At 45.8% G+C, this 15,800-nt stretch overlaps 1 protein-coding gene and 1 long non-coding RNA gene across 51 annotated transcripts in view; one reads left to right on the top strand and one right to left on the bottom strand.

The window, feature by feature from the left end:
- Nucleotides 1–5,804: 5,804 nt before the first annotated feature.
- On the top strand, nucleotides 5,805–8,368 carry LOC127927138 (uncharacterized). Of its 50 annotated transcripts, none has more exons than XR_008126354.1 (7): nucleotides 5,805–6,217; nucleotides 6,292–6,439; nucleotides 6,514–6,587; nucleotides 6,716–6,752; nucleotides 7,457–7,530; nucleotides 7,568–7,715; nucleotides 7,753–8,368. It is a non-coding gene; the product is annotated as an uncharacterized LOC127927138 (long non-coding RNA). The 50 variants fall into 50 exon arrangements; XR_008126341.1 differs by having other exon boundaries at nucleotides 7,420–7,530; XR_008126333.1 differs by having other exon boundaries at nucleotides 7,383–7,530.
- The window catches only part of abhd17c (abhydrolase domain containing 17C, depalmitoylase), a 34,621-nt gene continuing 27,188 nt past the window's right edge, over nucleotides 8,368–15,800 (bottom strand). Inside the window, 3 exon segments of the mRNA XM_052512929.1 lie at nucleotides 8,368–8,973; nucleotides 15,461–15,565; nucleotides 15,567–15,638. Coding sequence (XP_052368889.1) covers nucleotides 8,754–8,973; nucleotides 15,461–15,565; nucleotides 15,567–15,638 — 397 coding nt within the window. The 3' untranslated portion in view covers nucleotides 8,368–8,753.

Raw genomic sequence — 15,800 nt, 5'->3', positions numbered from 1 at the left:
GCCTATGCCCGGTGGGGATGGAGGGGCTTGTGGTCTCAGGATAGAGCATGCCTATGCCCGGTGGGGATGGAGGGGCCTTGTGGTCTCCAGGATGTCTATGCCTGGTGGGGATGGAGGGGCCTTGTGGTCTCCAGGATAGAGCATGCCTATGTCCGGTGGGGATGGAGGGGCCTTGTGGTCTCCAGGATAGAGCATGCCTATGCCCGGTGGGGATGGAGGGGCCTTGTGGTCTCCAGGATAGAGCATGCCTATGCCCGGTGGGGATGGAGGGGCCTTGTGGACTCCAGGATGCCTATGCCTGGTGGGGACGGAGGGTGTAGACGATCCAACCCCATCTTCTCCTCAAGATCTCATCAGGAACCTGGCTGGTGAACTCTCTTAGGTTCATGTTGCTTCAGAAGTTTCAGGGTAAATCGCCAGAAACTAAAAGAAAACATAAATCAATAGGATGTCTAAAAATATGTTACTAGAACAAAAGGAAAGCCACGCATTACAGTTTAATCATTAGACTCACTCTTCTATGAAGGTTAGTAACCTGCTCAGGCTGAAAGCCTATTACATTTCCCCTGAAGATAGAACTTGACTTGAGGGTAGTGGACAACTCACTGCTCAGGCTTGACATTACATTATTAGTTGAGGATGCCCATGGGATTTGGTGGGCTGTCTGTTTCAAGACGTGTGTGGGTATCTGGGAGTGTGTGTGAGTGCGTATGTGGAAAGTGTGTCTGTAAATCTTTCAGGAGGTGAGTGTGTATGTCTTTGTGTCTATGGGGAAGTGTGTGTAATCTGTGTTAATTTCAGCTGAGTGTGGGAATGACAGAATTCCCCGTGAGGAAGATGGTTTGAGGAAACAGCCAGCCAGGGTCATTGTCTTGCACCAGGGAAAAAGGTTCACAGGAACCTTAATCACCCTGCCACACATCCAGACCTTTTCCACGTCCCACAAGTCATGTACAGTACGGATGTGACCAGCCCATGACCTCTAAGAGAAATTCACTTAAAGTTCAAATGTGGGGATGATCAACTGATCCTAAACCTGTGGTTAAAGGATCACTTAAATCTATCAAGAGCCAGAAATGGATTAGCTGGTTAATCAGTAATTTCCTACTAAATAATCCTTGTAGATTTCTGGCGTTATCTGAGGAATGCTGGAATTAGACAAAATATTTAATTAGCCTACATGTTGATTACTGAAGGACTTGCACAGTAAAATCTGCATGGGATGATTCCATTTAACTTGATGTTTGTGCTGCTACTTTAGTTTGAGGGTGGTATAGCGAGCGAGGGAGGGAGTGAGAGGGAGAGGAGGAGAGAGTAGTAAGGACATTTCAATAGATCACTGCAGCTACAGAGCTTGTTTTTAGATATGGGTCATTCCACAAAAACAGAGTGACATTGAGACTCAGAGTTTTCATTTTAAAATGTATTCCAAACAAACCCCAATGATTGCAAACTTAGACATTCAACTTACACTGAACATTTTACAAAAACACATTTAACAGTGCAGATGCAAAGTTTGGAAACAGAATGCCAGTTTGTGCTGTTGGTGCAGTCATTCTGTTTACCAACCAAATCATTGTTTTTTGTTTGTTATACATTTGTTTGTTATACAGTCTCAACATCCCTGTGTAACCGTGGAATTACCCATATGTGTATTAAGATAAATAAACTAAACTACAGATGTCCTTGTTCAAACGTAGTTGTTGCAGTGCTTGGGTCCACTAGATGGCTAGTGTTTTCTCAGTGTCAACGCACTTGATCATGATCCCCAATGGAAATGTAAAACATTCCTGAAGTTCTGCAGTTAATTCTCACATCATGGAACTTTGATATGAAAACTCACTTGTCCTTTTTCAATTGTGCTTGTTGCCACCACATCACACAAATGAGACAGTTTTGTTCAAGCTGCTCTGTACAGTTTGTAGCCGCAACATAGTCAGACCAATCCAGCTCCCTCTTCAATTAGAGGAAAACACTGCTATTCGGCTCCAAGGACCAATCCTTCGTATGCACTTTATAGTAGCTACTATGTAAGGCTTCAGACCCCAGATGGCAACAGTCATATCAGGTAAACACCTCAATAACACATATCTTTGTTTGTACACACGGGCCCAGAGCCCAGCTCCTGGGCCTCCAGGCAGGCACCCAGACATGTAAAACAGGTTGCTGGCTCACCTCCCCTTCCTCGCCTGGAGCCCCTAAGCCTGGCAGCTGGCCAGTGTACACTCTCACACGGCTCACGCTGCTACTATACTCTCACACGGCTCACGCTGCTACTATACTCTCACACAACTCACGCTGCTACTATACTCTCACACGGCTCACGCTGCTACTATACTCTCACACGGCTCACGCTGCTACTATACTCTCACACAACTCACGCTGCTACTATACTATCACACAACTCACGCTGCTACTACAACTCACGCTGCTACTATACTCTCACACAGCTCACGCTGCTACTATACTCTCACACGGCTCACGCTGCTACTATACTCTCACACAACTCACGCTGCTACTATACTCTCACACAACTCACGCTGCTACTATACTCTCACACGGCTCACGCTGCTACTATACTCTCACACGGCTCACGCTGCTACTATACTCTCACACGGCTCACGCTGCTACTATACTCTCACACAACTCACGCTGCTACTATACTCTCACACGGCTCACGCTGCTACTATACTCTCACACGGCTCACGCTGCTACTATACTCTCACACGGCTCACGCTGCTACTATACTCTCACACGGCTCACGCTGCTACTATACTCTCACACGGCTCACGCTGCTACTATACTCTCACGCTGCTACGGCTCACGCTGCTACTATACTCTCACACAAATCACGCTGCTACTATACTCTCACACGGCTCACGCTGCTACTATACTCTCACACGGCTCACGCTGCTACTATACTCTCACACGGCTCACGCTGCTACTATACTCTCACACGGCTCACGCTGCTACTATACTCTCACACGACTCACGCTGCTACTATACTCTCACACGACTCACGCTGCTACTATACTCTCACACGGCTCACGCTACTAGTATACTCTCACACAACTCACGCTGCTACTATACTCTCACACAACTCACGCTGCTACTATACTCACACAACTCACGCTGCTACTATACTCACACAACTCACGCTGCTACTATACTCTCACACGACTCACGCTGCTACTATACTCTCACACGACTCACGCTGCTACTGTACTCACACAACTCACGCTGCTACTATACTCTCACACGCCTCACGCTGCTACTATACTCACGCTTCTACTATACTCACACTGCTACTATACTCTCACACAACTCACGCTGCTACTATACTCACACTGCTACTATACTCTCACAAGATGCTTCAAGTTTCCCCTCACCATCCCTGGACTACAGAGATTTCTGAACACTGAAAGAGTATTGCCTAGAACCTACAGTACCCTGTATTTTATGTAATCTTAACCAGTTGACTTACAGGAGCAATTAGCGTTAAGTGCCTTGCTCATGGACACAGACCGATTTTTCACCTAGTCAGCTCTGGGATTCGAAACAGCGACCTTTCAGTTACTGGCCCAACACTTAACCGCTAGGCTACCTGCCACCCGATATACTGGAACTATAATAAAGCTAGTAACTGGCTATAAATCTTACTATCCCAGGCTACTATGGAGGCGATTATTCAACAAGAGTTTAGTAAACTGAGCTTGTCGCCTCTAAAAACACCTTCCTAATATAGAGTTGCGCCCATAAGTGTCTAATTGAGTTGAGATCTGGTGACAGACACACACAGCCTTCAAAGCCCCTCTGCTCCTTAAAGACCCCTCTTTCAAAGGCACAGATCTCTTCTAGCCATGGTAGCTAAATAATAATCAACTGGGCATTATTATACATGACCCTAAGCATGATGGGATGTTAGTCGCTTAATTAACTCAGGAACCACACCTGTGTAGAAGCAACTTCTTTCAATACTTTGTACCCCTCATTTACTCAGGTGTAAAATAAAGGTACAAATAAAGGCTCCTTCATGGATGCAAGAACATTGACAGGAACATCAGCACAGTAGAAGACTGAGATAATAGGTTTAAAAACAATAGAACAGACAGTATATGTAATTCCATGCATTCTTTATTCCATTAAGCATTAAAACATCCACCGTGTTGCCTGAAAGCAACACAGCCAACATGAATGACAATCTGTAGCACGGCACATTTAAGGCTTTTTCTCTGTCAGTTTAACACTAAGAAACCTCTGTACCCACTAGTTGTTTTATGCATTAGATTTGCATACTGTGACTCCAGTGTTAAACTCAAGTAGGCTAGAATAGCCCTTAAATCAATGTTTTATATTATGTATAGAGGATATATAGATACATTACATATGGTTCTGACAAACCAGCATTAGAGTGTAAATCTATCAACATTTACTGGAAAAGAACATTGTAAAAATGTCAGTATCAAAACAATAAATGGGACTAAAGCAGTTTTTCGTTCTTTAAAAAGACAAGCAGAAAAAACTAGATGTTAAGTTAAAGGACTCGTTGTGTCAAAACATAGGCCCCTTAGTAAGTTATGACGAAAAACACTAGAATCTTTTATTCGTCACACGAAAACCCAACCACGACCGCAATACAGCCATCACCTCACAGCAATACACCGTCAGTCAAAACATTAATCACATCACTGCTACGCACATATCCTTCACTTATACCTCCTCCTTCCAAAAGGACAGCACATATCCTTCACTTATACCTCCTCCTTCCAAAAGGACAGCACATATCCTTCACTTATAAAAGGACAGCTCCTTCTTCCAAAAAGGACACTCCTTGGGCAGTGTAGTGTTTCCATGTTGATTATTATTATTCTTTTACAGCTGAGAACATTAGCAGAAGACTTCCAACCCAGTCATTCCTCTGGCTTCTTCTCTCTGCACTCAAATGTCCTTTATGAAAAGTTGTTTGCATGCAGTGTTTCTTCCAAAACCTAGTCTTGGTGACACTTGCAGAGTTCTTTGGAGTGAAACAAGATGGGGAGCAGGGAAGGGGTCTGTTGGGGGGAATCCCCCCTTTACCCCCAGACAAAAGGGATACAGACAGAATCTGCAAATGGTGGTGAGATGGCTCAAAAATCTCTCATCTACATGTGAAGACTCATTGAGATTGCATTAGGTGAAGTACCTTTTTGACCAGTATTACCCCAAAACATCTTTTCACAGTGATTGAGAAGATTCCTCTAACCGAACCCATAGCAGCAGTCAGTCCCCCTGCAGACCATGAGACTCCCCAACTCAAGTCAACAGGAGTGTTAGGGTGAAATGTCCAGACTTAAGGCTTTATTTGAAGTGTTGAAATGAAAGGAACAGGTACATACTGCCAAACAGCAACCCAAAGCATTTACGTTAAACACAATCTGAATTCTGAACAGACAAACAAAATGGCTTCGCGGAAAACTTCTGAACAAAAACATCTACACTAGTGCTGAATCCCAAATCAACTCCTACGCCCAAGACATACCTCTAGATCTGAAATGAATGGATAGGTCTTAGCAATATGGTAAAAATCCCCCGAACAGCAAGGCAGAAAAACATGAATACTGCTTAAAATCGGCTCCTTTCAGATCTACACGGGTGTCTAGAGACAGTACTGGCTAGGAGCTGATCAGGTGTGTGTAGAGAAAGTACTGGCTAGGGGCTGATCAGGTGTGTGTAGAGAAAGTACTGGCTAGGGCTGATCAGGTGTGTGTAGAGAAGTACTGGCTAGGGGCTGATCAGGTGTGTCTAGAGAAGTACTGGCTAGGGGCTGATCAGGTGTGTGTAGAGAAGTACTGGCTAGGGGCTGATCAGGTGTGTGTAGAGACAGTACTGGCTAGGAGCTGATCAGGTGTGTGTAGAGACAGTACTGGCTAGGGGCTGATCAGGTGTGTGTAGAGACAGTACTGGCTAGGGGCTGATCAGGTGTGTGTAGAGACAGTACTGGCTAGGGGCTGATCAGGTGTGTGTAGAGACAGTACTGGCTAGGGGCTGATCAGGTGTGTGTAGAGACAGTACTGGCTAGGGGCTGATCAGGTGTGTGTAGAGACAGTACTGGCTAGGGGCTGATCAGGTGTGTGTAGAGACAGTACTGGCTAGGGGCTGATCAGGTGTGTGTAGAGACAGTACTGGCTAGGGGCTGATCAGGTGTGTGTAGAGAAAGTACTGGCTAGGGGCTGATCAGGTGTGTGTAGAGACAGTACTGGCTAGGGGCTGATCAGGTGTGTGTAGAGACAGTACTGGCTAGGGGCTGATCAGGTGTGTGTAGAGAAAGTACTGGCTAGGGGCTGATCAGGTGTGTGTAGAGACAGTACTGGCTAGGGGCTGATCAGGTGTGTGTAGAGACAGTACTGGCTAGGGGCTGATCAGGTGTGTGTAGAGACAGTACTGGCTAGGGGCTGATCAGGTGTGTGTAGAGACAGTACTGGCTAGGGGCTGATCAGGTGTGTGTAGAGACAGTACTGGCTAGGGGCTGATCAGGTGTGTGTAGACACAGTACTGGCTAGGGGCTGATCAGGTGTGTGTAGAGACAGTACTGGCTAGGGGCTGATCAGGTGTGTGTAGAGACAGTACTGGCTAGGGGCTGATCAGGTGTGTGTAGAGACAGTGTAGTGGTAGAGACAGTACTGGCTAGGGGCTGATCAGGTGTGTGTAGAGACAGTACTGGCTAGGGGCTGATCAGGTGTGTGTAGAGAAAGTACTGGCTAGGGGCTGATCAGGTGTGTGTAGAGAAAGTACTGGCTAGGGGCTGATCATGTGTGTAGAGACAGTACTGGCTAGGGCTGATCAGGTGTGTGTAGAGACAGTACTGGCTAGGGGCTGATCAGGTGTGTGTAGAGACAGTACTGGCTAGGGGCTGATCAGGTGTGTGTAGAGACAGTACTGGCTAGGGGCTGATCAGGTGTGTGTAGAGACAGTACTGGCTAGGGGCTGATCAGGTGTGTGTAGAGACAGTACTGGCTAGGGGCTGATCAGGTGTGTGTAGAGACAGTACTGGCTAGGGGCTGATCAGGTGTGTGTAGAGACAGTACTGGCTAGGGGCTGATCAGGTGTGTGTAGAGACAGTACTGGCTAGGGGCTGATCAGGTGTGTGTAGAGTACTGGCTAGGGCTGATCAGGTGTGTGTAGAGACAGTACTGGCTAGGGGCTATCTGTGTGTAGAGACAGTACTGGCTAGGGGGTGTGTGTAGAGACTGATCAGGTGTGTGTAGAGACAGTACTGGCTAGGGGCTGATCAGGTGTGTGTAGAGACAGTACTGGCTAGGGGCTGATCAGGTGTGTGTAGAGACAGTACTGGCTAGGGGCTGATCAGGTGTGTGTAGAGACAGTACTGGCTAGGGGCTGATCAGGTGTGTGTAGAGACAGTACTGGCTAGGGGCTGATCAGGTGTGTGTAGAGACAGTACTGGCTAGGGGCTGATCAGGTGTGTGTAGAGACAGTACTGGCTAGGGGCTGATCAGGTGTGTGTAGAGACAGTACTGGCTAGGGGCTGATCAGGTGTGTGTGGAGACAGTACTGGCTAGGGGCTGATCAGGTGTGTGTAGAGACAGTACTGGCTAGGGGCTGATCAGGTGTGTGTAGAGACAGTACTGGCTAGGGGCTGATCAGGTGTGTGTGGAGACAGTACTGGCTAGGGGCTGATCAGGTGTGTGTAGAGACAGTACTGGCTAGGGGCTGATCAGGTGTGTGTGGAGACAGTACTGGCTAGGGGCTGATCAGGTGTGTGTGGAGACAGTACTGGCTAGGGAATGATCAGGTGTGTGTAGAGACAGTACTGGCTAGGGGCTGATTTGGTTCATTACAGTACATTGTAGGTATGTTTTTATTTGATACATGGTCAAGTGTCATCATTAGGGTCAGGTGGTGTCCCTCACTGGAAAACCCCAGTTGAGGAAAAACACCTGACCCTACTTACCACATGACCTCCAGTTAACAAGAGCATTGTTACAGGATGTGAGACACCCAGGGGTGAGCTGGGTAATGTTTTTCATCCAAACGCATCTCTCACACGGTCACACACTGGCCTTGAAAACAACATGGGAATGAGATTCTGTGTAGTGAAACATGGAATGTCAATAAGATAACAAAGAACATACAATATGATTACCTGAACATATCTGCACAATAAAAGTGCATTCGTTTCAATTCACCCTGAATGGAAAAAAAAGACAAAACAATATTTAACAAACACAAAAAAGCAAGAACATCAATCGTGTATCTGAGGTGCAAAACAGATTGTTCTTCATCAGGTAGAAAAGAATACAAAGTCAATCAATCATGAGCATAAAAGAGAGCGAAACAGATGAAATAGGGAGAACAAGATCGCAGAGGGAATTTATCACATCCCCACCGGCAGAGAGGGAGAGCAAGAAGGAGAATCAAATCGAGATCCAGATAGAAGAGCAAGTGCAAATACTGAGCGGGCCCTAGCTCTTTGGCAAAGAGACCTGGGACCTGTCCACATATGAGCGCCGGGGATGCCTTGGCCTGGCTCAGCTCAGCCTGACCTGGTTAAGCCCTGGGGGAAGCATCTCAACACTTCCTCCCCTCCTCTCCAACATCTGCACCGATAAACAATAAAAACCAACATGGTGGATTTCAGGTATCAAATTTCCACCAATCCACTTCTCTCTGCACAGATCAAGGAAAGAAAAAAGGAAGCCATTTTAGACTTGCTACGCAGCCCCCCTCTAGGTTTTAGTGGAGGAGGCCAAGGGAGATCAGGATGTGGGCAGCTCGATGGAGATGAACTGCTTGAGTCGCTCCAAGTACTGGGCGTAGAGCTCGATGTCATTGTGCCCGGCGCCCTCCACCCATAGGGGCTCCACGGCACGCGGGCAGCGCTCGTACATTGCCAGGCCGTGCGAGAAGTCGATCACCTCATCCTCTGTGCCGTGGATCACCAGCACCGGCGACGCCACCTTGGACACCTTGTCGATGCTGGGGAGAGAGAAGGGGTTACAGTTTATCAATGCTTTAACAAAGACAGAGCCCGCACAGCAGAGAGAAAGACAGAAAGGGAGAGAAATAGAGGAAGGGGAGAGAAAGGGAGAGAAATAGAGGAAAGGGTGAAAAATAGAGGAAGGGGAGAGAAAGGGAGAGAAATAGAGGAAAGGGTGAGAAATAGAGAAAAAGGAGAGAGTGAGAGAAAGGGAGGAAAGGGAGAGAAAGGGAGAGAGGGAGGAAAAGGGAGAGAAAGGGAGAGAAAGGGAGAGAAAGGGAGAGAAAGGGAGAGAAAGGGAAAGAAAGGGAGGAAAGGGAAAGAAAGGGAGGAAAGGGAAAGAAAGGGAGAGAAAAGGGAGAGAAAGAGAGGGAGAGAAAGGGAGGAAAGGGAGAGAAAGAGAGGAAGGGAGAGAAAGGGAAAGAAAGGGAGGAAAGGGAAAGAAAGGGAAGAAAGGAGGAAAGGGAGAGAAAGGGAGAGAAAGGGAGAGAAAGGGAGAGAAAGGGAGAGAAAGGGAGAGAAGGGAGAGAAAGAGAGGAAGGGAGAGAAAGGGAAAGAAAGGGAAAGAAAGGGAAAGAAAGGGGAGAAAAGGGGAGAAAAGGGGAGAAAAGGGAGGAAAGGGAGGAAAGGGAGAGAAAAGGGAGAGAAAGAGAGAAAAGGGAGAGAGTGGGGAAGACAAACACATTAAGACAAATGGACCTCCTTGGGGGCATTAGTAGTGTATCCATCTGTCTTGTAGCGGTGCAGTAACAGCAGGGGTGGAGAGACCGACTCCACACAGCACGCTGCCAAACCATTAACTACATATCATACAGAGGGGGTGTGCGCACCTTATGTGCACTACGTATGATATATACACATATGATATATATAGAGATATACAATGTCAAATTGATCAGAAATACAGTGTAGACAAAGCACTTTCTTCTGAAACTCGTCAGTCTATTTGTGTTCTGAGAAATGAAGGCTATTCCATGCAAAAAAAAATCCAAGAAACTGAACATCTCGTACAACGCTGTGTACTACCCCCTTCACAAAACAGTGCAAACTGGCCCTAACCAGAATAGAAAGAGGAGTAGGAGGCCCAGGTGCACAACTGAGCAAGAGGACAAGTACATTAGTGTCTAGTTTGAGAAACAGACGCCTCAAGTCCTCAACTGGCAGCTTCATTAAATAGTACCTGCAAAACAAAGAAAAAGCCAAAACTCTGTCCAGTGTTTGTTTGCCCATCTTAATCTTTTCTTTGTATTGGCCAGTCTGAGATATGGCTTTTTCTTTGCAACTCTGACTAGAAGGCCAGCATCCCAGAGTTGTTTCTTCAACGTTGACGTTGAGACTGGTGTTTGCGGGTACTATTTATTGAAGCTGCCAGTGAATCACACTTCACCATCTGGCAGTCTGATGGACAAATCCGGGTTTGGCGGATGCCAGGAGAATGTTACAAGCCCGAATACATAGTGCAAACTGTAATGTTTGGTGGAGGATAAATATTGGTCTGGGGCTGTTTTTCATGGTTCGGGCTAGGCTAGGCCCCCGGCTAGGCCCCTTAGTTCCAGTGACGGGAAATCTTAACACTACAGCATACAATGACATTCTAGAAGATTCTGTGCATCCAGCTTTGTGGTAAAAGTTTGGGAAGGCCCTTCCCCGTTTCAGCATGACTGCGAGCCAGGCCTAATCGCCCAACATCAGCGCCTGACCTCACTAATGCTCGTGTCTGAATGGAAGCATGTCCCTGCAGCAATGTTCCAATATCTAGTGAACAGCCTTCCTAGAAGAGTGGTGTTAGAGCAGAAAAGGGGAGACCAACTCCATATTAATACCCATGATTTTAGAATAAGATGTTTGACGAGCAGCTGTCCACATACTTTTTGGTATTAATGTATGCATGTATACACACACACACACACAAGGTCGGAATGATAGTAACATTGCGGACAATGCCCTTTTAGTGTAAGAGCTGGAGTTCTGACCTGACTGGTGACATCACCAGGCGGTAAATTTGTTTAAATACCAATAGGAGACTTCCAAACCTCTTTCCCCAATTTCAGGTACTTTTCCCCTCCCTTAAACACACTGACTGTGCTAGCAGAATTCTTGCTTCAGAAATTGTTCTTTGCTATGCTATTATTGACAATTTGAATTGAAAACAATCACAGCAAGGTACTTACTTAATTGTTACACAGAAATGATGTGATGTCTGCATTGTAGCTTTAAAGCAGGATCCTCACATTCCAGGTGGAATAAGACTATAATCTCAAAGGGTTCAGAGACTAACGACAAAAGCACACTCACAGTCATGCATATATTGGCATTTACCTGTCCCTTTAAGGGGGTAGAGGACCTAAACCATGCCCGGATATTGCAGCCCACACCATACAGTGGCTTGTGAACGTTTTCACCCCCCTTTGGCATTTTTCCTATTTTGTTGCTTTACAACCTGGAATAAAAATAGATTTTCAGGAGTTTGTATAATTTGATTTACACAACATGCCTACCATTTTGAAGATGCTAAATATTTTATATTTTGAAACAAGAAATAAGACACACAAAAAAATGAAAACTTGAGCGTTCATAACTATTCACCACTCCAAAGTCAATACTTTGTAGAGCCACCTTTTGCAGTAATTACAGCTGCAAGTCTCTTGGGGTATGTCTCTATAAGCTTGGCACATCTAGCCACTGGGATTCCTCAAGGCAAAACTGCTCCAGCTCCTTCAAGTTGGATGGGTTCCGCAATCTTTAAGTCATACCACAGATTCTCAATTTGATTGAGGTCTGGGCTTTGACTAGGCCTTTCCAAGACATTTAAATGTTTCCATTTAAACCACTCGAGTGTTGCTTTAGTAGTATGCTTAGGTTAATTGTCCTGCTGGAAGGTGAACCTCCGTCCCAGTCTCAAATCTCTGGAAGACTGAAATGGGTTTCCTTCAAGGATTTCCCTGTATTTAGCGCCATCCATCATTCATTCAATTCTGACCAATGTCCCAGTCCCTGCCGATGAAAGACATCCCCACAGCATGATGCTGCCACCACCATGCTTCACTGTGGGGATGGTATTCTCGGGGTGAGGAGAGGTGTTGGGTTTGCGTCAGACATAGCTTTTTCCTTGATGGCCAAAAAGCTCAATTTTAGTCTCATCTGACCAGAGTGCCGCCTTCCATATGTTTGGGGAGTCTCCCACACGCCTTTTGGCGAACACCAAAAGTGTTTGCTTATTTTTTCTGGCCACTCTTCCGTAAAGTCCAGCTCTGTGGAGTATACGGCTTAAAGTGGTCCTATGGACAGATACTCCAGTCTCTGCTGTGGAGCTTTGCAGCTCCTTCAGGGTTATCTTTGGTCTCTTTGTTGCCTCTCTGATTAATGCCCTCCTTGCCTGGTCTGTGAGTTTGTTGTGGTGCCATATTATTTACATTTTTTAATAATGGATTTAAAAATGGTGCTTCGTGGGATGTTCAAAGTTTCTGATATTTTTTTATAACCCAACCCTGAACTTTGTCCCTGACCTGTTTGGAGAGCTTCTTGGTCTTCATGGTGCCACTTGCTTGGTGGTGCCCATTGCTTAGTGGTGTTGCAGACTCAGGGGCCTTTCAGAACAGGTGTATATATATATATATATATATACACACTGAGATCATGTGACACTTAAAGTCCACCTGTGTGCAATCTATTTAATTAATTATGCCACTTATGAAGGTAATTGGTTGCACCAGGGGGCTTCAGAGAAAAGGAGGTGAATACATATGCACGCACCACTTTTCTAATTATCATTATTTTGAAACATCTTTTTTCATTTCACTACACCAATTTGGACGATTTTGTGTATGTCCATTACATGAAATCCAAATAGAACTCAATTTCAATTACAGTGTAGAAAAGGCCCATGGAGTTGGTGGAAGAATCTTTTAATTCAAGGCCACTTGCTCAGCTGGACCAGGAGTGCTTTAATTAGGTCAGGTGGAAATATCCCAGATCTCAACTCCATAAAAGGAGGAAATCGCCATCGCCCATCTCGCTGCTTTCTCTTCCTTAACTCAGTCTAATCCAGAAGTTCTGTGCTTCCATGAATCCATGTTAAGTCCACTGACTGTTACCTTTCATCTGAACTATCTGTTGCGATCAGGAGAGTGGGCCATCAGTTATTGTTTATAGTTATTAACACGGAGTGCGGCTTGGAGCGCACGCTTCAAACCTATTGTGTAATGTGAATGGTCAATGATCACGGCCCTACGGATCATCACAGGCCAATTATGCCATTGATATATGCTTAATATGTAATGAAATTACATGTACACATGAAGACACTTGAAAGGGTGTTATATGAAACGTCATTGTTTGCTGAACTGATCGATTCTGATATCAAACTAATGGGGATTATAGATTGAATAACCAATCACTCTTTGTATTCTTCTAATGATTATGATAAATAGATACGAGCATAAATGACTCAAGGATGATTCCCATTGACTTCTTAATGAACTGGATTGTTGAATTCCCTAATTATGTTAATAATGAATGATTGTTATGACTTGATCTTTGTGATTATGAGTTTGATTGGATACATGTTATTCTGTTTCCTTTGTGATGCAGCACAGACTACTCAGTAAATATACCACTTTATGGTTAAAGGAATTCCTGCCTCAGTCTCATCCATTCCTCTGTCACCTGACACGTGACCACCTACCTGTTCACCTTCACTGTCAGTCATCCTACTTGTCCAGCTACCCACACAGATTCCACAAAGCTTTCATACAGGTTGTAATGCAACAAAATAGGAAAAATGCCAAGGGGGATGAATTCTTTTGCAAGGCACTCTGACAAAGGGGATGAGAGGTCCTAAACCATGCCAGGATAATGCACTGCACATCATAACAGAGACCCTATAAGGGGATGAGAGGTCCTAAACCATGCCAGGATAATGCACTGCACATCATAACAGAGACCCTATAAGGGGATGAGAGGTCCTAAACCATGCCAGGATAATGCACTGCACATCATAACATAGACCCTATAAGGGGATGAGAGGTTCTAAACCATGCCAGGATAATGCCCTCCACACCATAACAGAGACCCTATAAAGGGATGAGAGGTCCTAAACCATGCCAGGATAATGCACTCCACACCATAACAGAGACCCTATAAGGGGATGATGAGAGGTCCTAAACCATGCCAGGATAATGCACTCCACACCATAACAGAGACCCTATAAGGGGATGATGAGAGGTCTTAAACCATGCCAGGATAATGCACTCCACACCATAACAGAGACCCTCTAAGGGGATGAGAGGTTCTAAACCATGCCAGGATAATGCACTCCACACCATAACAGAGACCCTATAAGGGGATGATGAGAGGTCTTAAACCATGCCAGGATAATGCACTCCACACCATAACAGAGACCCTCTAAGGGGATGAGAGGTTCTAAACCATGCCAGGATAATGCACTGCACATCATAACAGAGACCCTATAAGGGGATGAGAGTTCTAAACCATGCCAGGATAATGCACTCCACACCATAACAGAGACCCTCTAAGGGGATGAGAGGTCCTAAACCATGCCAGGATAATGCACTGCACATCATAACAGAGACCCTATAAGGGGATGATGAGAGGTCCTAAACCATGCCAGGATAATGCACTTGTACACCATAACAGAGACCCTATAAGGGGATGATGAGGTCCTAAACCATGCCAGGATAATGCACTCCACACCATAACAGAGACCCTGTAAGGGGATGATGAGAGGTCCTAAACCATGCCAGGATAATGTACAGCTCACCATAACAGAGACCCTATAAGGGGATGATGAGAAGTCCTAAACCATGCCAGGATAATGCACTCCACACCATAACAGAGAACCCTCATTTACTCAAGTGTTTCCATTATTTTGGCAGTTACCTGTAGGCCTCTATAGCAGTCCTCTACAGCAGTACCAGCTTAGGAGAGCCACTTGCAGACCCCCCCTCCTCCTCTTCTGCCCGCTGTCCCACAGATCTCATGGCTGATAACAGTTTGATGCCATTGTTCCACAGGTGTCAGGGCTGAGGGTTGATAACAGTTTGATGCCATTGTTCCACAGGTGTCAGGGCTGATAACAGTTTGATGCCATTGTTCCACAGGTGTCAGGGCTGAGGGTTGATAACAGTTTGATGCCATTGTTCCACAGTTCAGGGCTGAGGGTTGATAACAGTTTGATGCCATTGTTCCACAGGTGTCAGGGCTGAGGGTTGATAACAGTTTGATGCTATCTGTTCCTCGCACCTGCACCAAATGTACAGTATTTCTCATCCTAATAGCTTGTTCTCCATCGGATAACCAAGACTTATTTTCTAGTTTTCCGACCCTTTACAATAAAGCAGCACAGGAAGTAGCTGCTTATGGAATATGACTAAGGGACATAATACAAACCCTATGGATAATACAGGCATCTGATAGAGGCCAGCCAGAGACCGAGACCTGGGAGCCCTATTTCTCATAATAACCCACCTGGGGAAGGCGTCGAAGCAGTAGGTCTTGCGCGTGTCAGGGAAGGCCACTCGCAGGCCGGACATAAGAGGTGAGTGCAGGATGACGGCGGCACACTCGTAGCGCTGCCAGATCCACCGTGGGTACCGTGCCGATGCTCTGACCGTACAGGATGATGTTCTCTGGGGTCACTCCATACCTGGATAGGAAGGAGGTTAGGACACACAGAGAGAGAGACACAGAGAGAGAGAGACAGAGAGAGAGACAGAGACAGAGACACAGAGACAGAGAGAGAGACAGAGAGAGACAGAGAGAGACAGAGACAGAGAGAGAGAGAGAGAGAGAGACAGACAGAGAGAGA

Source organism: Oncorhynchus keta, unplaced genomic scaffold (genome assembly GCF_023373465.1).
Source record: "Oncorhynchus keta strain PuntledgeMale-10-30-2019 unplaced genomic scaffold, Oket_V2 Un_contig_9580_pilon_pilon, whole genome shotgun sequence".
NCBI lineage: Eukaryota > Metazoa > Chordata > Actinopteri > Salmoniformes > Salmonidae > Oncorhynchus > Oncorhynchus keta.
The sequence above is the reverse complement of the archived record's forward strand: the minus strand, read 5'-3'. Positions and strand labels throughout refer to the sequence as shown.